The 27,141-nt window shown below is 47.9% G+C and overlaps 1 protein-coding gene across 1 annotated transcript in view; it reads left to right on the forward strand.

The window, feature by feature from the left end:
• LOC138568885 (vomeronasal type-2 receptor 26-like) overlaps positions 1-27,141 on the forward strand; it is a 152,264-nt gene that overhangs the window by 60,630 nt on the left and 64,493 nt on the right. The window contains exon 4 of the mRNA XM_069646665.1: positions 20,949-21,176. Coding sequence (XP_069502766.1) covers positions 20,949-21,176 — 228 coding nt within the window. The remainder of the gene's footprint in view (positions 1-20,948; positions 21,177-27,141) is intronic.

Here is a 27,141-nt window from a genome sequence, read left to right on the forward strand (position 1 = left end):
ATTTACCATTAGATCTCAAAGAAAATGTATACACTCTGAGAGTGCAATGGCCAAAAGATCAGTCTTTAATTAGCTTAGTAAATGGCGAACCTACTGTGAAGACGCCGGAGGGGGGGTCTGTACTTGCGCTCTCTAATTGGTAGAGGAGAGGCACAGAGGACCCCTGCCGAGAGTCTCAATATTGGTACGTGGTCGAGCAATCAAGGCCTAGCTTCTCAAGCGGTGATGCAAGCTGGTTCTTAAGTACAGTGTAGTCCCCTAGAACCTACAAAGGAATGTCTGCACACTGTATCAGTTCAAACACAGTCTTTATATAATTAATATCCAAGGTTATATACAATATCACGATAACTCACTTTGTACTCGGTTATCTAGAATGGCAAATATACAATTCTACGTGGTACCACAGTTACTATTAGATCTCTTTAAAGTGCATCAACTGTATGGTTAAATGGCTCACAAATCAAGTCGTAAAGGAAACCAACAATAGAGGTAAGAGAAAAGCAGTTGGTTAGAGCAATTGGCAGAATACTGGCGCCTACCGAGACACAGTTCTGTGTGGAGATCCCCCCACCTGGGCAACCTGTAGAATAAAGAGATATCACAAGCCCAGTCCATATATTGTTCACCAAAGACTTCCCAATAGTTCTGCAACCCCAAAGTACCTGGCGTTGTAGCGTTCCTCATCGGGGAATCAACAGCCCTTCTTGAATGCCCTCCCTTTAAGGCAGGAGTCAGGGGTCGTCGAACGTCCGCTGGAGAACAGGGTGAGCTACGACGGTGAAGTGGCAACTTCGTTCCAAGTGGTGCTCATTGACGGAGAAGCGTAAACGTCCTGCAAGGAAGAGGCGTGCGGGGCACCTCGATGTCGATAGTTCTGGACCGCAAACAGTTTGAAGAACTGTGGCCCAGCAAGGACGTTGAGTCATCGGCGTCTCTGTGGTCTTTGGGTGGCAGGAAACCCACCGATGGATGCTCCTCGGTGCATCGATGGTCGGGCCTTCTCCAGCGAGATCGAGCGGGCGACGATGCGGACGAGTCGGGTAAACCAAAATCTTCCTCTCCAAAGACCCAAAAACATAGGGGGGATAATTCTGTTGTGGGTGGGAGTAAGAGTAGTGGTCCGCCTGCTGCAAAGCAGGGTCCCAGTGGTTCCAGTACTGTACCCCGCACGCCTGGCACTTGTTGGGATTGTGGGGCTCTGGATCACCGAAGGTGTGACCCCAAGTGTAAGGATAAGGCACTTGGAGTCCAGGCTGTCAGCCTGACCTACCCCTACTCCATACCTGAGGTGCAGGCCACTGTCCTCCCCTCCTCTACTGGTATCACCTTCGGTGCTCCCTAAGATATTTCCTTAGTGTCCATTGGGGCCTAGGACCAGTACGCAGAAGTACTGGCGACTATCCCTCAGAGCACTCGTACGTTTTTGAGAAGTGTCCTCTTGAATGGCCAGCCTTCTACTGGTTTGAGAGACACAGGGGCAAGCATGACAGTGGTGGACAGGACCCTGCTCAAGCCAGAGGACTATTTAGGTGCTCCTTTGTGAACCACCAAGTTAGCTGGTGGGCCTCCCAAATTATCACCTTTAGCCTTAGTCAACATTACGATTGAAGACAAGAGAGCGAAGCTTCTGGCCCAGGTCAATGTACCTGCAAACATCTTGATAGGTAACGATTTGGTCGAGTTGGGGGATGAACACGGGTGGTCTACCCATGGCTGCTGTGGCAGTCACCCGATCGCAGGTCACACAGGGTCCGGCTGTGAGCCCGGCACCTTCGTCAACGGGGAAACCCAAGGCACAAAGGAAATGGAAGAGTAAGAAGGCCTCTTCTGTGGAGGGAGCCCCTGCTCTTCCTGCTGTTCGGACAGCACCCATTGGGATCCATGCTCCGGACGGGCTGAGTCCAATGGTAAACCCTGTCTCAACTCCTGTGGGAGAAGAGCCAGGAGAATTTCCTGTGGGAGAGGTACTCAACCCAGAGGACCACCCCGACCTTCAATGCTTGTTAGCTGAAGGAGGGCTCTCCCGGGCGGACTTTTGTAAGGGTCAGAGAGAGCGCCACTCTCTCGAGGGTCTGAGGAAACAGGCCCTGTCCCAGGCACAGGGAGAAATGCCTTGGATAATTCGGATTCATTGGGAGGGTGAGCTCCTTGTTAGTGAGCCAACTAAGCCTGAACCTGGTGCCCTCAAGAGGTTGGTGGTACCCCAGGTTTACAGGCCCTTCCTGCTGCAGTTGTTGCATGAGGTGCCCTTAGCTAGTCATCTTGGGACCAAGATGCTCTCTGCCCATTTCTACTGGCCTTGAATGGGAGTAGGAGTGGTGTCCCACTGCAGGACCTGCCCAACTTGTCAGTTGTCTGGCAAGACTGGAGGCAGTGTCATTGCCCCACTGAAGCCATTGCCAGTGGTTGGCACACCGTTTGAGAGGGTGGGCATCGACATCGTCGGTCCCCTTGACTCTCCCACGTCAGGTGGATATCGGTTCATCCTGGTCTTGGTCGATCATGCCACCAGGTACCCTGACGCTATACCCCTTTGGACTGTTACTGCCAAGGTGGTTGCCCGGGCTCTCCTGGGCATTTTCACCCATGTTGGATTCCCTAAGGAGGTTGTCTCTGACATAGGATCCAACTTCATGTCGAGTTACATGAAAACCATGTGGAAAGAGTGTGGGGTAACCTACAAGTTCTCCACCTCTTACCACCCCCAGACCAATGGTTTGGCTGAGAGATTTAATAAACTCTCAAGCGCATGCTAGGCGCTTTGGAAGAGCCCCTAAGGAAGAAGTGGAATCTTCTCCTGCCATGCCTGGTGTTTGCTTACAGAGAGGTACCTCAAGAGGGTGTTGGTTTCAGCCCCTTTGAGTTACTCTTTGGACATCCCGTGAGGGGGCCCCCTTGCCTTGATCAGAGAAGGTTTGGAGGCCACCCCTCCAGGTCCCGCCAAGCAAGTAGGGGACTATGTGTTAGACCTCAGACGGAGAATGACACAGATAATGGTCAGGCAACAGCGAATCTCAAGGCCAGCCAGGAATTGAATAAGTACTGTACTGGCATGACCTTAAAGCATTGCACGTGGATTGGACTCTGGGACAGGAGGTCCTTGTGATGGAGCCTACCAAGTCTCGGGCTTTGGCAGATAAATGGTTTGGACCCTTCAGGATAATCTCCAAGATGGGCGAGGTCAATTATCTGGTTGACATGGGAACCTCAAGGGTTGCTGCTTAGGTATTCCATGTTAACATGCTCAAGCCTTTCCACTGGCGAGCCGAAGTATCATGTCTCTTGCTAGCTTCAGAGCAAGAAGAGGATGAGAGTGAGCCCCTTCCGGATTTGCTGCATAGCAACCCTCAGGATGGCTCAGTGGAGGGAGTCCATTTCTCTCCCGATATGACAACACAGCAGCAGAGGGCCTGCAGGGCTTTGCTCCGGCAGTATGACACTCTGTTTTCACTGACACCAGGCCTTACACCATGGTGTAGGCACGAGATTGACACTGGTGACAGTGTGCCTGTCAAAAGTAGGTGCTACCGTATGTCAGATACAGTTAAGAACCACATCAAGGCTGAGGTCGCCAAGATGTTGGATCTGGGCGTTATTGAACCCTCAACCAGTCCGTGGTCGGGTCCAGTGGTCCTTGTCCCCAAGGCAAGTTCCCAGGCAGGTACCAAGGATTGGAGGTTCTGTGTGGACTACCGAGGAGTCAATGCCGTCACCAAAACTGACGCGCACCCATTGCCCAGGGCTGATGAGCTCGTGGACACCATAGGTGCTTCCAAATTTGTCAGCCCCTTTGACCTCACCTCAGGCTATTGGCAAATAGCTCTGACGGACCATTCCAAGGAAAAGACAGCATTCTCAACACCAGAGGGTCTCTACCAGTTTAGGGTCATGCCTTTTGGGTTGAAGAATGCCCCTGCCACCATCCAGAGATTGGTCATGCGCTAAGTGGGCTGGAGGCCTTTTGTGTGGCCTACTTAGACGACATTGCCATCTACAGTTCCACCTGGGAAGAGCATTTGACACATCTGGATAAGGTGTTGCAGGCCTTGAAAAGGGCCAACCTCACTATCAAGGCCACCAAGTGCCAGATAGCTCAGGGGAAAGTCACGTATCCTGGTCATGAGGTAGGAGGGGGTCAAATCCAACCTCTCCCCAGTAAGGTACAGGATGTACAGGACTGGGAGACTCCCACTACTCAAACCCAGGTGAGAGCCTTTTTGGGTCTCACTGGGTATTACCGCAATTTCATGGCAGACTATGGAACCATAGCTACACCACTGACAGCTCTGATTTCAGCCAAACACCCTAGGAAGGTTAATTGGACTGAAGACTGTCAGAGGGCCTTTGATGGCTTGAAAGAAAGTCTGTGTCGGCCACCCATGTTGTGTGCGCCTGATTACAGCAAGCCCTTTATCGTTCAAACTGATGCCTGCGACACCGAAATTGGAGCTGTCTGTCCCAGTTAGATGACAAAGGAAGAGAACATCCGATCATATTCATCAGTAGACAACTTAAGGGTAGGGAGTTTAGGTGGGCTACTGTTGAAAAATAATGTTTTAGTATAGTTTGGAGCCTTAGGTGTTTTAGGCCCTACCTTACGGGGTCTACCTTCAAGGTCCAAACTGATCATAAGCCCCTGAAGTGGGTTATGCAGATGAAGGGTTAGAACCTGAAACTGCTCAGGTGGTCCATTAGCCTGCAAGGGCTAGACTTCACCATAGAGCATAGACCAGGGAAGAGTCATGATAATGCAGATGGCCTTTCCGGAAGGTATGTTGACCGTCTGGATGAGGGTGTCTATCCCGTGGGAGATAAGGCACCCTAAGCTCAGTTTGGGGAGGCGACTGTGATGCTGGAAATGCACCGGAGGCACAGGGCCTCTGCATCCTTGTCCTTTACTGCCTTTTATCGTGTGTTCTGTCATGTTTTCCGTGCAGGAGTTCATGTGAGACTCCTGGCGGTGCAGCTCTCTCTTTTGGTTTTGGTGAACGGACCCATGGGATACCCTTATGGCACCCATGGGTGGGGGTACAACCCTGTGCACCTAGTGTATGTTTTTGGGCCCCTGTGTGTGGCCCACAGAGCATGGTACGGGCTGGTGGCAGCTCCATGCTCAAATAATGGGTGCCCTGAGCGTCCTCCATTTTGGGATGCCAAGGCCCTGTCATTGGAATTGGTAGATTCCTGATGGAGACAAGATGGCCCCCATGGCCACTTGCCTTCCATCGCCTGTTAACTTGATCTTCCCGAAGTCCCAGGAAGCCCTGACTCTGTCCCTTCCCCCTGACTGGCTGTTGGGTAGAAGTTCCATATATGGTAGTGTGGGGAAGTGCCGACCAGACTTGCTGGAGCCTTCCCAACGACCGTATGTTGTGGGTACACCTGTGGGTGGGACCTGGTTGAATGGAGTGTGTGACGAATATGCACTTCTTGTTTTGGATGTCTGATTTCTAGTCTTTGACACAATGACTGAGACAGCCCTGCCCGAAACTGGTATGAATGCAGTGTGTAGTGTTGAATTGTGTACTTGTCTGAATCCACATTCTGTGTTATGAGTGTCTGGATGGAGAAGAATGCCCTGAATGCACTGTGCGCCTGATTGGCTGACAGACTGCTGAATGCCCTTCGTAGTGATTGTATGCTCGAGTGTGACACAGTGGAATGAATGATAGATAAACAGTATATCTGGGGACCTCTCAATGCTAGGAATTGTGTTCAGAAGTGTTCAGAGCTGAAGTCCAAACTACGAAGAGTAACTGGAGTGAAACTGACGCTTGCCCTTGAAGCCCTGCTGGAAGAGAAGAATTGCTGTTAATCTCCTTCATCAATCTAAAAGCTGCTGTGTCTCCAAGGACTGAACCAGAGAGGACGTGGTAAGGCGCCCTCTTCCCGAGCTACGGGGGACCATCGTGCACGAGCTGATCTTTGCCAAAGCCCCCTAGTAGACAGACCTTCGACAGGCTGCCGACCCGAGACAGGGACTGCCGCGGAATCCCAAGGAGAAGCGCCCAGACTGTTGTCCGCTACCTTCGACGACCGCCGTCGCCGACCGGAGCCGCCGTGCTCCCGTTTGCCTTAGAACTCTTGATCCAAGGACGCTCTCATCCGCATCGCCGCCCGCTTTATCTCGCTTGAGAAAGCCCGACCGTCGACGCGTCGAGGAGCATCAACTGGTGGGTTTCCCGCCCCCCAAAGACCACAGAGATGCTGACGACTCAACGCCCTTGCTGGGCAACAGTTCTTCAAACTCTTTGCAGTCCAGAACTATCGTCATCGAGGTGCCCCACACGCCTCTTCCTTGCAGGACGTTTACGCTTCTCTGTCAACGAGCACCACTAGGAACGAAGCTGCCACTTCACCGTCGTAGCTCACCCTGTTCTCCGTCAGACGTTTGACGACCTATCACATAGAATCTTCCAAAAACGGGAAGTGTACTGACTACCTCTGTCAGACACGATCTTGGACGGTAGCCTATGAAGACGAAGACGGAAGATGCCCTTAGCGAATACAGCTGCCATGGTAGCGGCAGTGGGTATGCCTGTCAGAGGGGAAAATTGTGCTATTTTAGAAAAAGTGTCCACCGTGACCATTATACATGTGCAACCTTCTGATGGGGGTAGGTCCACAATAAAGTCGGTGGTGAGTGAACTCCATGGCCGCATTGGAATCCGGTCTTGTTGAAGCAAACCGAGGGGTTTTTGGGTACAGTATTTATTTATTTATTTATTGCATTTACAGGCAGGGGCATTGTGGCGCTGTTACTTGTAAGGAGACTTAGTTACACTGGGTACAGGTTGTGCCTTGGGTTACAGTAAGGCAGGGGCCTGTGATCGGCTATAGGTGGTATCATACAACATAATACATCATACATGTTATTCATGAGAACTTGGACATATGGTGTTGGTTAGGTGAACAGGGTTTCATGGCTTTACGAAAAGCAGTCAGTGAAGGTTCAGATCGCAGGGAGGTGGGAAGGGTGTTCCATTGTAAGGCAGCAAGGTAAGGGAAGCTGGAGCCCCCAGCTCTGGCTCTTTTTACCCTAGGTACTGAAGGCATGTTTGCATAGGGTGACCTAGTGGGTCTTGTGGAGGAGACCGGGTGGATTCTCTGGGATAGGTACACTGGGGCGGTGAAATGTATGCATTTGTGGGTGATGCTTAGTGGTCTGAATATAATCCTTTCCTTTATGGGGAGCCAATGGGACACTTTTCTGGCAGCGGTGATGGGCTCTCTCTTGGCAATGCCTTGTGCAGCACGAAGGGCGCTATTCTGGATTACTTGCAGCTTCTCAAGGTTTTTGTTGGAGGTCCCTAGGAAGAGAACATTACAGTAGTCTAGCCGGGAACCAGTTATGGCTCTGGCTATGTTGGTGCAGGTGTCTTTTGACAGAAAAGGTCTGATTGCGTTAAGGAGTTTTGCATGGTAAGCAGCAGAGGAGGTGATGGCGTTTACTTGTCTGGTCATGGATAAGTTGGAGTCTAGATAGACGCCTAGTGTTTTTACTGTGTCTTGTACTGGGATTCTGATTGAGTCAATGGTAAAGTGACTAAACTGTGCGTTAAGTTTCTTGAGTGTGTCAGGGGATCCTACGAGTAGCTCAGTTTTGTCAGAGTTAAGGCAAAGGCCGTTGATAGCTATCCACATTTGGATTGTATTATATATTTTGTTGAGAGTCGCGCAGTCAGTGTCATAGTCACCTGTTAATGTGAGAAGGATCTGAGTGTCGTTGGCGTAGTTGGTGTAAGAAATGCCCATGACGTCAAGGATAAGGAAGATGGGGAGGGTAAAGATGTTATAAAGGGTAGGGGAGAGGCAGGAGCCTTGGGGCACCCCACATAGCATGATGGTGGGTGAGAAGCAGGAGCCTTGGGGCACCCCACATAGCATGATGGTGGGTGAGAGACAGGAGCCTTGGGGCACCCCACATTGCATGATGGTGGGTGAGAGGCAGGAGCCTTGGGGCACCCCACATAGCATGATGGTGGGGGAGAGGCAGGAGCCTTGGGGCACCCCACAAAGCATGATGGTGGGTGAGAGGCAGGAGCCTTGGGGCACCCCACATAGCATGATGGTGGGTGAGAGGCAGGAGCCTTGGGGCACCCCACATAGCATGATGGAGGGTGAGAGGCAGGAGCCTTGGGGAACCCCACATAGCATGATGGTGGCTGACACAGTGGCTAGGTCAGAGAAGACCTGCATGGTCCTGCCTTGGAGGAAGGAGGTGATCCATGTGGTGGCTTCTTGGGAGAAGTTGGCTGTGGAGGTGAGGTGATGGCAGAGGATGTCGTGATCTACAAGATCAAAAGCTGCCGAGAGATCGAAGAGAAGGAGTAGGACATGTTTCCATTGGTCCCTTGCATCATCCATTTGGTTTTTGAGGTCGAGTAGGGCGGTCTCTGTCCCGTGCCTAGGGCGAAAGCCGGATTGTCTCAGTCCTAGTAGGAATGCTTGACCTGCAGGTAGGCTGCTTTGTCTAGAATCTTGAGGAGGAATGGGACTGTGGTGATGGGGCGGTAGTTATTGGGGGAGGTGGGGTCAAGTGTAGGTTTTTTTATGAGAGGGAGGACCCATGCTTCCTTGAGGCATGAAGGGACTCTTCCTGTGGTGAAGGAGCCGTTGTTAGGAAAGGAGCCAGGGTGTCTGCGCAGTCTTTGATGATGGAGGCTGGGCAAGGGTCACCTTTGCAATTGGAGGGTTTTATGTTTTTCATGATGTTGATCATGTCTTTCTCCTGGATGGGTTTGAATGAGAAGGTGGGTGGGGCCTCTGTGGGTGAGGAGGGGTGGGGTTGTGGAGGGGGCAGGGGGGGTGGAGAGTGCTAGTTTGGTGTTCAGAATTTTGGCTTGGAGAGAGCTAATCTTATTATGCATGGCTGTTTGGATGTCATCACACCATGCTTTATCCTTGGTGAAGTTTTGGGGGGTGGGTGTAGGGGTCTCAAGTTCCCTGAAAAAGGCGAACATTTCCTTGGTGTTCGATTTGGCCTCAGCGATTCTATCTTCAAATGATTTAGTTTTGGCTTTGATGATGGCTTTCTTATATTCATTTGCAAGGGATTTGAAGTTAAGTTTGTCTTTATAATCCTGAGATGTTTGCCATTGAGCTAGTGTTGCTCGTTTTTCTGTGCACAGTTTTAGAAGGTCTTGGGTGAACCACGCGGTGGTGTGTCTAGTGGGTTTGGTTTTGCACGGTTTAAGTGGGCGATAGCATTGATTGCAGCCGTAATAGCAGTATCGTAGTTTTTGGCCAGGGTTTCGGGGTCTTTGGAGAAGGGGGCTCTGAAGGCAGGTCCCTGTAAGAAGGGTATGAGTCTTTCTTTGGTCAGTTGACGGGCACTTCTTGTGAGGGCTGGTGGTAAGGTTTGGAGGGGGGGTGGTATGTGGTTGAGGTGGTGGGGATGTTGAAGGTGATGTTGTGGTGGTCGGACCACAGGGTGGGGGTTTTGCCTGTGACTGTGAGGGGGCAATTGTGGTGGGCGATCCAGTCTAATGATCTGCCTAGGGCGTGTGTGGGGTCAGTGATGGTGATGGCGAATCCTAGAGTGGCTAAGGCTGTGTCAAGTGCTTTGGCAGCAGGGTCTTTGGTGTCATTCAGTCCAAGGTTGATGTCTCCAAGGAGAATGGCTTTGGATGACTTTTTCAGGTTGTCAGCCAGGAGGTGGGTGAGGGAAGCCTGGAAATCTCCTAGGGGGCCTGGTGGCCGATAGATGAGGTGTAGGGTGATGGTGCAGTGGTGTGAGATGGTGAGTTTCAATTGAAGATAGTCGCTGTTATTGTTAATAGTTTTGTCAACCTTTCTAATGGTGATCGAGTCTTTGGCTATGAGGGCGACACTTCCCCCTGTGGTCAGGCGGTCTTGTCTAGTGATAGCCTGGTGGGAGTGCAAGGGATAGAGCGGGGCCTGAGGCTTCGCGTAGCCAGGTCTCAGTGACCATTAGAAGATCTAGATCTAGGGTGGTGATGAGGTCATGGATGTTTCGAGCGTGAGCATTGATGGATCGTGCATTGATGAGAGCACATTTGAGGTGCGGTTCAGGGGTGACAATGAAAGTAGTGGATGGCACATTCAAACCTGTGGGGGGCACATTTTCTGGGGTCCTGGACATAGGTAGAGTGGCATTTGCATCAGTAGGTAGCATGGCTATGGTAGAAGATTTGCACATTGCAGTAATTACATTCAAACCAGTGGGGGCACATTTTCTGGGGTCCTAGACATAGGCAGAGTGGCATTTGCATCAGTGGGTAGCATGGCTATGGTAGAAGATTTGCACATTGCAGTAAATACATTCAAACCAGTGGGGGGCACATTTTCTGTGGTCCTAAACATAGGCAGAGTGGCATTTGCATCAGTGGGTAGCATGTCTATGGTAGAAGATTTGCACATTGCAGTAATTACATTCAGACCAGTGGGGGGCACATTTTCTGGGGTCCTAGACATAGGCAGAGTGGCATTTGCATCAGTGGGTAGCATGGCTATGGTAGAAGATTTGCACATTGCAGTAATTACATTCAAACCAGTCGGGGGCACATTTTCGGGAGTCTTAGACATTGCAGCAAATGCATTTTCGTCATGGCAGTGCTTACTTTGTGGGCTCAGCTCCATTGTGTGGCTTAGTCTATGGGATTTATGGACTGCTGAGGAGGGAGCCTTTAGGCTAGTAGCTGATTTCAGTGTTCTTGTTTGCAGGTGTGTATTGCGTACCTTTGTGGGGATGGGTATTGTGAGCAATGCACTCGTGAGAGTATGTGCGCGTAGCCGCTGTAGTCTAAGGGCAAGTGTTTTGTGCTGCTCTGGAGCGCAGGACTCCTTACCTTGTGGTGTATGCAGGGTTCCACAGCGAACGGCAGACTGCGAGCAGCGAAGAGCTGCTAAGAGGAACGCTGGCCTTTTTCTGCGGCCTTCTTCTCCCGGCTTCGCCTCACGGCACCCTCTACGTCCATTTAAAGCAGGAGGGGAGGTGCAGGCAAGTCGGGGGAGCAAATCAGGATCCGGGCCTGCAGCGGTGATGATCACGGGCTGCAGGGACGCTCTGGTCGTCAAGGGGATGGTGGCAGCCATTTTAGGAGCCGCGTGGCTCGCTGGAAGCAACAAATCGAATCTAGCAGCTGATCCGAAAGAAAGGAGATCAGCTGTTGTGGCCTCTGCTTGCAGATGTGCTCGCAGCAGAGCTGCTAAGAGGAGCGCTGGTCTTTTTCTGCAGCCTTCTTCTCCCTGCTTCGCCTCACGGCATCCTCTACCTCCATTTAAAGCAGGAGGGGAGGGGCAGGCAAGTCAGGGGAGCAAATCAGGATCCGGGCCTGCGGCGGTGATGATCGCGGGCTGCAGGGACGCTCCGGTCGTCAAGGGGATGGCAGCGGCCATTTTAGGAGCTGCGTGGCTCGCGGGAAGCAACAAATCGAATCGAGCAGCTGATCCGAAAGAAAGGAGGTCAGCTGTTGGGGCCTCAGCTTGCAGATGCGCTCGCAGCAGAGCTGCTAAGAGGAGCGCTGGCCTTTTTCTGCGGCCTTCTTCTCCCGGCTTCAGTGTTTAATCCTACAGCATGTGGGACAAGTGGAGACATAGCTCTTCACCTCTGAAGTAATTCCCTGCCACCAGAACTGTCTTTTGAGAAGTTCCAACGTAGAAGCAACCCCTCAATGGCCGGCAAGGGCACTATCGTGACACCATTTTAAGGCTTTCCGCTGTGTCAGGTAAGAAAAGCCGATTAGTTAACAAATAACAGACCATCCCGTCTGCAGAGAGTATCACAAGGTGATATCCGAGGTTCGGCAGCAGTCCCAACAGTGGCTTCTTGTACCGACTGAACAAAGGAGGTAATTTGACACTCACATTTTATTGTGTGGAAGTATGCATTTGGTCCTATGACAATCCAAGAACCCTGGTAACGGAACGCGAGAGAGGGAATCAGCCAAAACATTGTTGCTACCAGGCAGATAAGTGATTTTAAAGTCAAATTGGGCAAAGAAATTAACCCATCTGGCCTGTCTGGAATTTATACATTCCAGCTGCTGGAGCACCTTAAGGTTTTTATGATCGGTTCTCAGCAAAAAAGGTTGGATCGCTCCTTGCAATAAGTGTCGCAACTCTTCACACGTGATCTTCATCACCAACAACTCCTTTTCTAGGTCAGAGTAGTTCAGTTTACTGGATTGAGAGTCCTCGAAAGATAAGCCATAGAATGCTCTTTTCCCTCATGCTCCTGAAGTAAAACGGCTCCAACTGCAGCCGCCAAAGCATCAGTTTCTACAATGAAGGGATGGTTCTGGTCGGGCTGACGGAGAATGGGTGCAGAACAAAATTACTCCTTTAATAAGATGAAAGCTTCTTCCGCCCTTTTGGACCATGAAAACAGACAGGTGGACTTCTTAAGGAGTGTTGTGATGGGGAGAACCAGGTCTGAGAACTGCGGGATAAATCTGCAGTAAAAAATAGCCAGGCCCAGGAAACACTGTACATTTTTGACAGAGGTTAATGATGGCCAGTCAAGTATAGCAGAAACCTTCGTGGGGTCCATTTCCACACCCTGAGCAGACAAGATAAAACCCAAATAGGGTACAGTGTGAACCTCGAACACACACTGTTATGGGGTTATGCTCAATTTGTGTCCCTGAAGTCAATCTAGGACTTGACAAAGATGTTTCTGATGATCTTGCCGGGAAGATGAGTACACCAAGATGTCGCTGAGGTAGACGATTGTACTGTGACACAATAGGTCATAGAATATCCGGTCCATGAACCGCTAAAATATGGCAGGAGCGTTCACAAGACCAAATGGCATCACACAGTATTCAAAGTGTCCAAACGGGGTGCAGAACGCGGCCTTCCATTCATCTCCCGCTTGGACACGCAACAAATGGTAGGCCCTTCTCAGATCCAGCTTAGAAAAAACAACAGCACCTTGAACTGCCTCCAAAATGTCATCAATGACATCGGATATCGGTCCATGATGGTTACCTGATTCAGACCATGGTAATCAATGCAGGGTCTTAACTCCTGCGTGTTCTTTTTAGGGATGAAAAACAGGGATGCCCCTGCTGGCAAGCGTGAGGGTCTGATTAATCCATTGTGGAGGTTGCCATCAAGGTAGGTACGTAGAGCTTCCTTCTTCTTAATAGAAAGAGAGAACATACTTCCGAAGGGTATGAGAGCATCAGAAAGCAGGTCAATGGCGCAGTCCTCAGGACGGTGAGGGGGTAGAATCTGAGGATTGTGGAACACAAACACCTCCTCAAAACTGCCTTGATAGGTGGGCAACAGATGCACCTGCAGAGGATTTGAAGATGTGGAAGTTGAGTTAGCCAGGGCCTTGACAGTCTCATAGGAAGAACTACTCAGACAGGACTTGCGACACAATCTGGAAGTGAAGGCGATTGGGTTCTCCTCAGCCAGGAAACCCCCAAGATGACTGGAAAATGTTCCGCCAAATGAGATCAAACTATATGCTCTCAGTGTTGTGGAGCACGGACATCTGCAGTACATCGGTAGAGTGGGTTATTAATCCGGAAAAAAGTCACGTTCAATCCACACCTTCGACCTTCTGATCTTCTTCTTTCTCTATCCTTTTGATCTCCATCTTGTTAGCCCACAAAATGTCCATGAAACTGCCGGCAGCACCGCAGTCTATAAGTGCCAGAGTATCAATGGTCTTAGTCCCAAACAACAATGGCATGGCAGCCACCATCAAGCGGTTGTCATCAGTAGAAGCCACAGAGGACACTGTAATCGAAACATAGGGACTTGATGGGGCACCTCGGTGACACGTTCCTGTCAGTTCCAAGGTCGCCCGTTTCCCGGACGATGAGGAGGCACCTCCGGACAGCCCCGTAGAAGATGTGAACTAGAACCACAGTACATACAAAGGTTGTTATCCTTCCTCCGTTTCCATTCATCAGGGGACAACAAACCTCTTGTGGGCCCAATCTGCATTGGTTCTTCCTTGGGATGTTGAGGCGAAGAAGAGGTAGGGGTAGTGGTTTCCACGGGGTATGAAGTAGTGCGTCCCTTTCTTCTTTCAGACCTTCATTCAGATATGCGGAAAACAATTTGTAAAGTGGTAGCCAGTAGATCGGAAAAGGTAGCAGGTCTGGGGGAGTGAGCCAGCTGATCCTTAAGATCCTCATGAAGACCAGGTCTAAAAATGGTGCATTGGGCCGTCTCCAGCCAACCAGTATCGGCAGCGATTCGTTTGAAGAGGGATATGTAAGTCAAAAGGTCAGAGGCTTCCTGTCTGATGTCTTAGAGTTCTTCGCTGGCCACTAAGGCAGGTTCTTGTCTTTCGAATGCCTGTTTGAATTGGGCTGTAAAAGCCCCATAGTCCTGGAGGACGGGGTCTGCCCTGGTCACCATCGGGGTGGCCCAAGCCAATGCATTACCCATAAAATTGGATACTAGGAAACCTATTCGAGCCTTATTGGAAGCATAAGTTTGGGGGCGGAAAGTGAAATGAACAATGCATGCTTCCATAAATTCTTTAAACTTCCTGGGAGAACTGTCATATTTGACCAAAGCCAGCGGCATGGGCAGTAAATCGGAATGGGTTTGCTCCTGTGTGGCTAGCATCTGTCGAAGAGTAGTATTCTCTGCCTTCAGTGCCTGAACCTCCTGAGAAAGGCCTTGTACAGCATTGATACATTCTTGAAGCTGCTCTACTGTCGCCATGTTGGGGCTCGTTTTGTGGCATTGTAAACTGTCAGGGATGTCTGGTATCACTGCTTTGGAACCACTGTGCGATTCAAATACCCCTTCCTCCTGACCTGATTCTTCTGTCGAAGACCTTGGCTTCTTTCCTTTCTTTCTTTGTTCTGCCTTCTTTTTTGTGAAGAGATATGGCATTCCCCAGATGGAAGCCACAATGTTAGCATGAGAAACAACGCTAGACACTGGACCCCTGCCCGGGAGCACCCCTGCAAGAGGAAAAAGCTAGCAGCTGAAAAAACCTCTTGTTGAGTGGATCGAGTGTAGAAGTCTGTCTGCAGGGTGTGAAGGTAAGACCAGGAGTACCGCAGGAAAGCGAGGAAGGGAGCCGCTATCCGAGGAGGGGCACTCAAGAGGAGACCGGCTCTCACAAACAAAACCAGGCACCCGAGAGGATGAGACCCAAGAAATGGGAAAGATAGGTTCCCAATAAAGCACAAGTAGGCTTCGGCAAAAAAGCCGAACAACAAACAGAAATGGCAGAGTGCTGCAGATAGAGAAAGCGGAAAGGAAAGCTAGGAGAGAGAGTACGCAGCAACAGGGAACCACGAGAGGGACAAAGAGAAAAAGGACACGGCACGAGAGCCGAAGAGAAAAGTGAGATGAAGCTGCGCAAGGCAGGCCTGTAGCCCGGAGGACAAGAAAGGGCAGCTTAGGAAAGTAGCCGTGTGGCTGAAAAGCAGAAAACTAGCATCTAGACCCAAAAGCAAAAGTAGCAAAGGGTTGCAACATGTGGACTGAAGGAAAGAGGCAGGGTTAAGAGCCCGAGAGAAAGGAAGAGAAAGAAAGACTAGATGGACCAGGCAGGCTGGAAAGAAACGTGATGGAACATTCTAATGGCGGCAGAGCCGGCAGGCCTTCCAAAGGCACTAGGCTATGCAGCGCATGACATAGAGGGAATCTGATATCACTTCTACTCAATTGCTATATATTCCCTCTGTTGGTGAGGGAAGGGATCAGTAGAGAGAATCTGATGTCCCTTCTACTCAATTGCTATATATTCCCTCTATTGATGAGGGAAGGGATCAATAGAGAGAATCAGATGTCCCTTCAACTCAATTCCTACATATTCCCTCTGTTGATGAGGGAAGGGATCAGTAGAGCGAATCTGATGTCACTTCTACTCAATTGCTATATATTCCCTCTATTGACGAGTGAAGGGATCAATAGAGCGAATCTGATATCAATTCTACTGAATTGCTATATATTGCCTCTATTGATGAGGGAAGAGATCAATAGAGAGAATCTGATGTCACTTCTACTCATTTGCTATATATTCCCTCTATTGATGAGGGAAGGGATCAGTAGAGAGATTCTGATGTCACTTCTACTCAATTGCTATATATTCCCTCTATTGATGAGGTAAGGGATCAATAGAGAGAATCTGATGTCACTTCTACTCAATTGCTATATATTCCTTCTGTTGATGAGGGAAGAGGTCAATAGAGAGAATCTGATGTCCCTTCTACTCAATTGCTATATATTTCCTCTGTTGATGAGGGAAGGGATCAATAGAGAGAATCTCATGTCACTTGTACTCAATGTACTCAATTGCTATATATGCCCTCTATAGATGAGAGAAGGGATCAGTAGAGAGAATCTGATGTCACTTCTACTCAAATGCTATATAGTCCCTCTATTTATGAGGAACGGGATCAATAGAGAGAATCTGATGTCCCTTCTAGTCAATTGCTATATATGCCCTCTATTGATGAGGGAAAGGATCAATAGACAGAATCTGATGTCACTTCTACTCAATTGCTATATATTCCTTCTGTTGATGAGGGCAGGGATCAATAGAGAGAATCTGATGTCCCTTCTACTCAATTGCTATATATTTCCTCTGTTGATGAGGGAAGGGATCAATAGAGAGAATCTCATGTCACTTGTACTCAATTGCTATATATTGGCCCTCTATTGATGAGGGAAGGGATCAATAGAGAGAATCTGATGTCACTTCTATTCAATTGCTATATATTCCCTCTATTGATGAGGGAAGGGATCAATAGAGAGAATCTGATGTCACTTCTACTCAATTGCTATATATGCCCTCTATTGATGAGGGAAGGGATCAATAGAGAAAATCTGATGTCACTTCTACTCAATTGCTATATATTCCGTCTATTGATGAGGGAATGGATCAATAGAGAGAATCTGATGTCACTTCTACTCAATTGCTATATGGTCCCTCTATTGATGAGGGAAGGATCAATAGAGAGAATCTGATGTCACTTCTACTCAATTGCTATATATTCCCACTATTGATATGACATGCTATGATAGTTTATTTATATAGCGCCTATACACAATGTGTTTCAAAGCGCTTCAAGGCAAGGGAGGGAACAAGGGAAAATACGACATTCTTACAGGCCATGAACAGTAAGGATGTGAAATTAACTATCGTACTCGGCCTGACGACATTTCAGATAGTGCAAGTGCTAAGACATAGATAAGGAAGGGAGCGGGAGAGTGGGAAGGAAATGGAAACAGACAGGCGACTACTGTACTAGGCCTGATGACATTTCTGGTAGAGCCAGAAGAAACAAAAGGTGAGGGAGAGGGGTGCAGAAAGGGAGGGGGTGAACAAAACAAGCAACTATCGTACTAGGCCTGACAACGTTTCAGATAGTGCTGACATGAGGGGGGACAGTAAGGGGATAGAGGAGCGACAGACGAGGTTGCCATCATACTAGATCCAGGGACAATTCTGATAGAGTAAGTGCATAGAAGAAAGTAGGGGAGGAGTGGAGGAGATAGGAAAAGAGAGAGGGGAGGGGAGGAGAGAACAGAGAGTAAGCAGTCAAAAAGAGTGGAGAAGCAAGGGGGGAGAGCGAATACAATTGCAGAAGTCAGTAGTAACACATTATGTTGCAAGCCAGGATACAATATGAAGATAGGAACAGCATAATTCAGGGCCACCATGAGTGTAAAGATGCAAAGGAAGTCCAGCATGAGAGTTGAGAAAGGGTGACGCACTGTGAATCAATGAAGTCCATAAAAGTAAAATCCAACATTGGCCACAAGACGGTGATAGTGAAACCAGAATGTGACAGGACACACTCCTATGTGCACGAAGGGGGTGGGGGGCACTAGCAAACAACACAGGGGACCAGAGAGGGTGAGGCTGGCCTGTGGGGATAGAGGGTGTAAACACATGTTGGTGCATGCTTACCTGCTGTTTTAGCAGGGGGTCGGACCCTGGATCCTCCTGGTCCGAAGAGGTTCAAACAGGAATTGCCCTTCTTGTTGGACGCCCAGACGAGAGACGCCCTTGTTCTAAGAGTTAAGAGCAGGAAGGAAGAGGCAGGGCTAAGAAGGTGGGTGGAGATTGACGAGGGATGGGATCAATAGAGAGAATCTGATGTCCCTTCTACTCAATTGCTATATATTCCCTCTATTGATGAGGTAAGGGATCAATAGAGAGAGTCTGATGTCACTTCTACTCAATTGCTCTATATTCCCTCTATTGATGAGGGAAGGGATCAATAGAGAGAATCTGATGTCCCTTCTACTCAATTTCTATATATTCCCTCTATTGAAGAGGGAAGGGATCAGTAGAGATAATCTAATGTCCCTTCTACTCAATTGCTATATATTCCCTCTATTGATGAGGCAAGGGATCAATAGAGAGAATGTGATGTCCCTTCTACTCAATTGCTATATACTCCCTCTATTGATGAGGGAAGGGATCAATAGAGAGAATCTGATGTCACTTCTACTCAATTGCTATATATTCCCTCTATTGATGAGCGAAGGGATCAATAGAGACAATCTGATGTCCCTTCTTCTCAATTGCTATATATCCCCTCTATTGATGAGGTAAGGGATCAATAGACAGAATCTGAAGTCACTTCTACTCAATTGCTATATATGCCCTGTATTGATAAGGGAAGGGATCAGTAGAGAGATTCTGATGTCACTTCTACTCAATTGCTATAAATGCCCTCTATTGATGAGGGAAGGGATCAATAGGGAGAATCTGATGTCACTTCTACTCAATTGCTACTTATGCCCTCTATTTATGAGGGAAGGGATCAATAGGGAGAATCTGATGTCACTTCAACTCAATTGCTATATATTCCCTCTATTGATATGATATGATAGTTTATTTATATAGCACCTATACACAATGTGTTTCAAAGCGCTTCAAGGCAAGGGAGGGAACAAGGGAAAATACAACAACATTCTTACAGGCCATGAACAGTAAGGATGTGAAATTAACTATTGTACTCGGCCTGATGACATTTCAGATCGTTCAAGTGCTAAGACATAGATAAGGAAGGGAGGGGGAGAGTGGGAAGGAAATGGAAACAGACAGGCGACTACCATACTAAGCCTGATGACATTTCTGGTAGAGACGGAGGAAAACAAAAGGTGAGGGAGAGGGGTGCAGAAAGGGAGGGGAGGAACAAAACAAGCAACTATCGTACTAGGCCTGACAACATTTCAGATAGTGATGGCGGGAGTTGGAGGGGGGGACAGTAACGGGATGGAGGAGCGACAGATGAGGTTTCCATCATAACAGCTCCAGGGACAATTCTGATAGAGTAAGTGCATAGAAGAAAGTAGGGGAGGAGGGGAGGAGATAGGAAAAGGGAGAGTGCAGGGGAGGAGAGAACAGAGAGTAAGCAGTCAAAAAGAGTGGAGAAGCAAGGGGGAGAGCGAATACAATTGCAGAAGTCAGTTGTAACACATAGGGCCTCATTCCGAGATCGGAGGTAACCACGCCGCTATTTGCGGCATGGCTGCCTCCGAACTCGTCCAAACGCCGGCCTGGTGAATGGAGTAATTACCAGTCCATTCCGAGGTCGGAGGGACCGGTAATTCCCCATTCACCAGGGCCATTCCCCATTCCCATTTGAGCCCCCATAGGGCTCAATGGGAAGGGGGAAGGCGGCAATAACAGTACCGTAAATTACAGTACCGTTATTGACCCCAGAGTCCCTTTGCGGGTCCCGTCCTTAACGCCTGCTAAAAGCAGGCTTTAAGGAAGTACCCGCAAAGGGAACTCGTAGTAGGGTAGTAAGGGTTTAACGGCACCGGTCTCGTTACCGGTGACCGTTAACCCTTACCGCCCTACTCGGAATGAGGCCCATAATGTTGCAAGCCAGGATACAAGATTAAGATGGGAACAGCATGATTCAGGACCACCATGACTGTAAAGATGCAAAGGAAGTCCAGCATGAGAGTTGAGAAAGGGCGATGCACTGTGAATCAATGAAGTCCATAAAAGTAAAATCCAGCATTGGCGACAAGACGGTGATGGTGAAGCCAGAGACCAGAGAGGGTGTTGATGGCCTGTGGGGACAGAGAGTGTAAACAGATGTTGGTGCATGCTTACCTGCTGTCTTAGCAGGGGGTCGGACCCTTGATCCTCCTGGTCCGAACAGGTCCAAACAGGAATTGCCCTTCTCGTTGGACACCTGGGCAAGAGATGCCCTTGTTCTAAGAGTTAAGAGCTGGAAGGAAGAGGCAGGGCTAAGAAGGTGGGTGGTGATTGACGAGGGAAGGGATCAATAGAGAGAATCTGTTGTCACTTCTACTCAATTACTATATATTCCCTCAATTGATGAGGGAAGGGATCAATAGAGAGAATCTGATGTCCATTCTACTCAATTGCTATATATTCCCTCTATTGATGAGGGAAGGGATCAATAGAGAGAATCTGAAGTCACTTCTACTCAATTGCTATATATGCCCTCTATTGATGAGGGAAGGGATCAATAGAGAGAATCTGATGTCACTTCTACTCAATTGCTATATATGCCCTCTATTGATGAGGGAAGGGATCAATAGAGAGAATCTGATGTCACTTCTACTCAAGTGCTATATATGCCCTCTATTGATGAGAAAAGGGATCAATAGAGTGAATCTGACGTTCCTTCTACTCAATTGCTATATATTCCCTCTATAGATGAGGGAAGGGATCAATAGAGAGAATCTGACGTCCCTTCTACTCAATTGCTATATATTCCCTCTATTGATGAGGGAAGGGATCAATAGAGAGAATATGATGTCACTTCTACTCAATTGCTATATATTCCCTCTATTGATGAGGGAAGGGATCAATGGAGAGAATCTGATGTCCCTTCTACTCCATTGCTATATCTTCCCTCTATTGATCCCTTCCTGTAGTATGAGTTGATGATCACTACTGGTGCTGCATACAACAACTGCAATTTCTGCACCATCATTATCTCAGACTGCTTACTAGAATAACCCTGTTTCTGTGTCTCACTTCTCCTCTGCAGTTACATCATCACATGCGCAATGTTCACTTTAAAACCTCTTCTGGTGACAACATCTACTTCGATGCTCATGGGGACCCACCCGTGTTGTATGAAATTTGGAACTGGAAGCACTTTTATCCCAACGCGGCTGAAAGTACCAAGGTGGGAAGCTTTCGTCTCAACCCTTCAGGGGAGCCTCAATTGCTGATCAATGACAGCGGCATCCATTGGCACCAATTGTTTACTCAGGTAAGACCATTCACAGAGGCTAGGAAAGAAGGTGGGAGAATAGCTAAATATCACAATAAATGTATTGATCAAGCAAAGTTCATCAATAGGTAATGAGACAGTGACTTCACTGATTATATTAATTTATAAAATGCTGGCAGGCAAAAGCTTTTCTTTAAATGTACTAAAGTTGTGACCTGTGTTAGGTTGAAAGTACTAATCTGTGAGATATATTGATCTCTTGACACTTCTGGCTGCTGGTCAACCACTATCTTTTAGGCCAGTGAGTCCTATCCAAGCTCCCACTGGCAATGTAACTCAGTGTATTCTGGCCCTTGGGAGTCTGTAAAATACTCTTTGAAGGGTGCCCCAAAGTTATGCTACTGTCTTCTGCCCAGAGCAGGTTTGTCTGCTCGGCTTCCTGTGCTGCTCACTGGCTGGTGGTGTATTTGTGGGTGGTGTGGCGAGTCAGACGAAGGAGTCAGATAAAGGGATTGCATTTTCATACAACAGATTTATTAAAAGAAATAAGAAATGGCCATCTTTCCCTGTATCTAAGAGTAATTCCCTACTTACTGAATTCCAACTCAGGTGCTCATCGTCAGGGTGGTTGTCCAAATAGAAATTCATCCTCTGTCTGTCTGGGGCCAGGAGAAAGGCTTCCTTTTCCTGGGCCAATGGACTCAGCCTGGTTGACTGACTCACAATGAGTCTTTATGGACAGTTTGGATTAGCCCTGGTAGTTCCTAAAAGGGTTTTACAAGAACCTCATGAAATATACCACAATTAGCTCTTCTCAGGTTCCAATATGGTTCCTTATTTACACAGGAAGTATTTATTGTCTCTCTTCTTTTCGTCCCACTTTCTTTGATGTCCTCACACTCCCTCAGCTGAGGGAGACTACTCTTGTAGTCTAGTTGGCTTTTCCTGTGACTTTGGTAGACACAGATGTAGGGAGAAGTACTGATGTACTGATGTATCTTTCTTTATTGCTCTTATAATCACTGTGACGAGGAAGATTACTCCCATAACATTCAATTCTTCTCATATAGCGTTTGCAAGTACTGTGATGAGGGAGATTACTCCCATAGCATTCATCATTTCTCCTATAGCTTTTGCAAGCAGGGCCATCTTAAGCACTTTTGGGGCCTTGGGCAAAGACATCTTTGGAGCCCACCCTCAACCAAACCAAAGGAATTAAGTGATCAAGAAAATCTGGTTGCGCCCGCCCACCCCCCGCCCTCGATCACAACCCAAAAGTTGATATGTTCCTGAGCAGCATTCTAAATAAAAAAATGTACTCCCTTTAAGTCCCCCTTACACTCTTCCTTTATGCTCTGCACAGAATGATAAACATGTAGCTTTTGAAGGACAACATTAGGTGTCTACAAGGAGGTTACTTCTGTTCTACTATAGATACAGAAGACTTTATCAATAGCATCCAGGAAGGTATGCAGCATGCAGTATTAATTGAGGACCAAGTTTAAAATGTACATGTAACCCAAAATAGACAGATAACTCACCTTAGTGGCCTCACAGAATGCAAAAGTGCTCAAGCCTGGATACAGGAGAGCAATTGGAAGGAAAGGGAATGCTACACATCCCATAGAATAGATAGTGGATGCTGATTAAAGCTACCAGGAAGGTGTCTGTATCCAGACAGACTGACATTAGAAGTGGGACATGGTTTTCAAATAGCGTTGCCAAAAGAGATCAAAAGAACATGTGCCTCTGGTGTGCAATATATCAATGCTGACTATTCTAGTGGAAGTAACACTATAGACAGTGAAACCATGAATGAGGCCTTTTTGAAGATCATACCCTTAGAAGGAATCCCTCTGAAGGGCAGACAATTTTGAAAGGGTTAGGGACTCGCAATTTTGAGAGGTTAGACAATTCAAAACAAGTTTAAATGAGATGCCAAGGATCACACATTAGGTAATGGGTGAAGCTGGGATTTGTGCCAACTCTGCAATTTCTGCATTTGAACACTTTCTTTTGCAGTTCTTACCATGAACTAAAATAATCTCATTTTGTAAAACCGGCTTGGAAAATACACAAATCACATTACCAAACATGACAATTTATAAAAACAAAATATTATTGAAGCGTGTTACGCAACATGAGAATGATTCTAGCTTTATTCTCTCTGTCATCAAGGGAAGTATATAAGTATCAGCCTACCAACTGATGGGATTGAACTGTGTAAGGTCAGGCAACTGTCTTTTGTATTTTAAAGCTTTAAATACTTCCAAAACACTGGCTTGTGAAATTGTCATTTATAAATGTGCAGAAAAACCTTTGACTTTTACAAAAAACAAAGTATTTTTGTGGCAAATGAGCGACCTTGAAATATGCTTGCCAGAGGCCTGTAACATCTTGTCTGTTCTCTTCTGTGTACCACCCCTTCCTCTCAAATGGCCTACATAAAAAGAAAGATTAAGTAATGGGCTAAACGATGCCACCAGCAAGCGAGAAGGCAAACCTCACAGAAGACAGCACAGTAATGTATGAGATATTAAATGATTTGAGCAGGATCACTGTATCGTCTGCTAGCAAAGCCAGGATACGAGCATGAATGCTTTGGTTCCACAGTATTGAGTTTGGATACTCTCGGACTAACAGTTTATGCCCATCATTGGAGGTCATTGCCTAGGTTTTATAACACCCCATCGGAACAAGCCAATTTCTAAACCCCTATCTGGTGCAGGTACATTCCCGATAATATGATTTGATATGATTTTTTATTTATATAGCGCCTATACACAATGGGCCTCATTACGAGTCCGGCTGTAACCGAGGCGATAAAACCGCCTGGTTACCGCCGGACTCTTATTACCATTCCGCCTCAGTGATTCCCGGAATTACCGGGGCATTACAACCCCGGTTTTCCAGGAATCACGGAGGCAGAATGGTGTTAATCCCCATTCCCATTGAGTCCTATGGGACTCAATGGGAATGGGGATCATGGAAACACCAGCAACATCTCGTAATGCTGCTGGTGTTTCCTCATCCGCCTGCAGGCGGGCGGTGTTAAACCTGCCAGGTCAAACCTGGCGGGAACATCACCTCCCGCCTGCAGGAGTCAGGATCAGGCGGTCCGGAAACAACAGTGACGGCGGGTTTACCGCCACCGTTATTTCCAGACCGCCTGATTTGTAATGAGGCCCAATGTGTTTCAAAGCGCTTCACAGCGAGGGGGCAAGGGAAAAATACAATGGGCCTCATTACAAATCAGGCGGTCCGGAAATAACGGTGGCGGTAAACCTGCTGCCACCGTTGTTTCTGGACCGCCTCATCCCGACTCCTGCAGGCGGGAGGTGATGTTCCCGCCAGGTTTGACCTGGCGGGTTTAACACCGCCCACCTGCAGGCAGACGAGGAAACACCGGCAGCATTACGAGATGCTGGCGGATTTTCCATGATCCCCCTTCCCATTGAGTCCAATAGGACTCAATGGGAATGGGGATTAACACCATTCCGCCTCTGTGATTCCCGGAAAACCGGGGTTGTAATGCCCCGGTAATTCCGGGAATCACGGAGGCGGAATGGTAATACGAGTCCGGCGGTAACAGGCGTTTTTACCGCCTCGGTTACCGCCGGACTCGTAATGAGGCCCAATAACATTCTTACAGGCCATGAACAACAAGAATGTGAAATTAACTATCGCACTCGGCCTGGCGACATTTCAGATAGAGCAAGTGCAAAGACACAGATAGGAAGGAATGGGAAACAGACAATCGACTACCGTAACAAAATAAGCAACTATCGTACTAGGCCTGTAGACATTTCAGATAGTGCTGGAAGGGGGGTGGGGGGAGATAACAAGTATAGCACCTTTTGTGCTACAAAACCAAGTACATATGCAGGCAGGTTTATCAACTTCAGACATAGGAAAGGTTGAGTTGGCCTTGCAGGAATGTGCTATTCTCATCTTGCATATGAACACACATCTCTGCAATGAGTGCTAAACACACAGAGCTAACTACTGAAACCATTGTGGCACTCAATTTATCAATATGCATTTCAGTTTTGGCTACTGCACATGGTCAACATAATTCCCACAGGAGTTATGCCATACGGAACACACAAACCATGTATACCACAGCGAACACAGAAAGCATCACATGATAATTGATCATGGCAGAATGTACTTGTCAAAACAGACAGGCAATAGGTTTAGAGCCTCAGCAGAACACCCTCAAATATCCTGACGTGTGCTATTTAAGTCTGGTTAACAATGGAATCTTACTGCTTTCGGTCAGGCAGCCTTGTGGGGCCCACTCCTATGTGGGGGCCCGGGGAAAATGCCCCTTTTGCCCTCCCATAAAAACGTCTCTTTTTGCAAGTACTGTGACAAGGGAGATTATTCCAACAGCATTCATCTAGTCTCACATAGCATTTGCAAGTACTGTGATGAGGGAGATTACTCCTGTAGCAATCTTCACTTCTGATATAACTTTGGCAGTTAGTGCAATGAGGGAGATTACTCCCTTGGCAAATGTCACTGTGCCCCAAACACCTGCCAGGTCTCCTGCTGCTCCTTTTAGCTGGGATCTGATGGGGGTACCTCTTCAGTACTTTCTGGTATCACAGACTGTGTTGTTCTTGATGGGCATGGCCAGTGTCTCTGTCACATCTCACTGCTGGCCAATTGCAGTACTTTTAGCTTTTCTGTGTTGGCATAGTTCAGGGACCGAATGGTCCACCTCTCTGACGCCATGTCACAGTCAGTCTTCTTCCAGCTTCTAAGCAGGTAGGTTCTGCGCTGCTTTACCTCTGACATTTCCACGCTGCCTGCAGGACTGTAAATTGGCATCTCTCCGTGCTCTTTGCGTTCCCAGGTTGAGGCTTCATGGGGCTTTGCATGTTTGCTGGCAGCGTCTCCCCTTTTCAGAAACCCCTTGCTTGGTTTTTATCCTATGTGGCTGGGTACTCCCCAGCAGAGAACCAAAGTCCTTCTTCTGATTTGGAGGAGTAATCCACCTTCCCCCTTGGGGCCAACTCATCCCAGTACTGTCAGGCTTAAATGTGGGAGCAATGTTATAACTCCAACACTCTTCTTCTCAGTTCTTTCAAGTTCCAACCAGTTACCATTCTGTTTGTTCTTCCTCGTCTTTGTGGTGTCAAGTCTTGGTGGTTCACAAGAGAAGATATTACAATAGCAAACCATAGTGTTTTCAGGTTGGATCTGAAAGGACATTGAGCGTCTCAGGGTTTCAAAGGGTTAAATAGTAGTGAGTTCCATGATGGAATGGGAGTCCTTATCCCCAAGAGGGGAGTCTCTCCATGTGAGGTGCCGCTGACTGCCACACCTAGGGGAATTATTGCGTAGAGGGATCACCTCCCTAGTCTCACAGGGAAGGGCTCTCCACTGGGGAGAAGTGACAAGATCATGTGAATCGTCACAGTTGTTAAATAGATTCACAAGACTGAAGCTATATATCATTTTTATGGAAAAAAGTTGTGTTTTGAGCAGGTCATCCTAAAATGCAGGCCATGTTTAGATGTCCAGTGACATTCCACAGCAAGACTTTGTTTACTTTAAGTGTATGGAAACAGGTGTGTGGCCATATATTGTCATGACCTTCCTGGATTTTAGGATTGGGGTGTATACAGGAGCTGTGACCCGATCTAACTGACTGCACCAATAAGGTGTCTGGGATTTACTGAGAAATCCTATGCTTTTGTCCAGAACGGGGCCTGGATTGATGTCTGATTGTGTGCCCCCCAAATGTTTAAACTGCAATACATTTCAATGGAACCTCAATCTGCATTCAGCTCTGAAGATATCCTCTAGGTGATGCTGGGATGAGGTTTCCTCACCATATGAATGCCAGTCACCAAGACAAACACGTTTACCCTAAGCTATCTTCTTGGAAAAAGGACTTGACCAAGAAAGAAGTCGAGTCAGCGTTGAGATCTGGCATAACACTGCTAGATGAGTAAAGTGCTACTGGACTGTGACTATAGACACTTTCAAGTGG

Source organism: Ambystoma mexicanum, chromosome 2q, assembly GCF_040938575.1.
Source record: "Ambystoma mexicanum isolate Mex_15411 chromosome 2q, UKY_AmexF1_1, whole genome shotgun sequence".
Lineage (NCBI taxonomy): Eukaryota > Metazoa > Chordata > Amphibia > Caudata > Ambystomatidae > Ambystoma > Ambystoma mexicanum.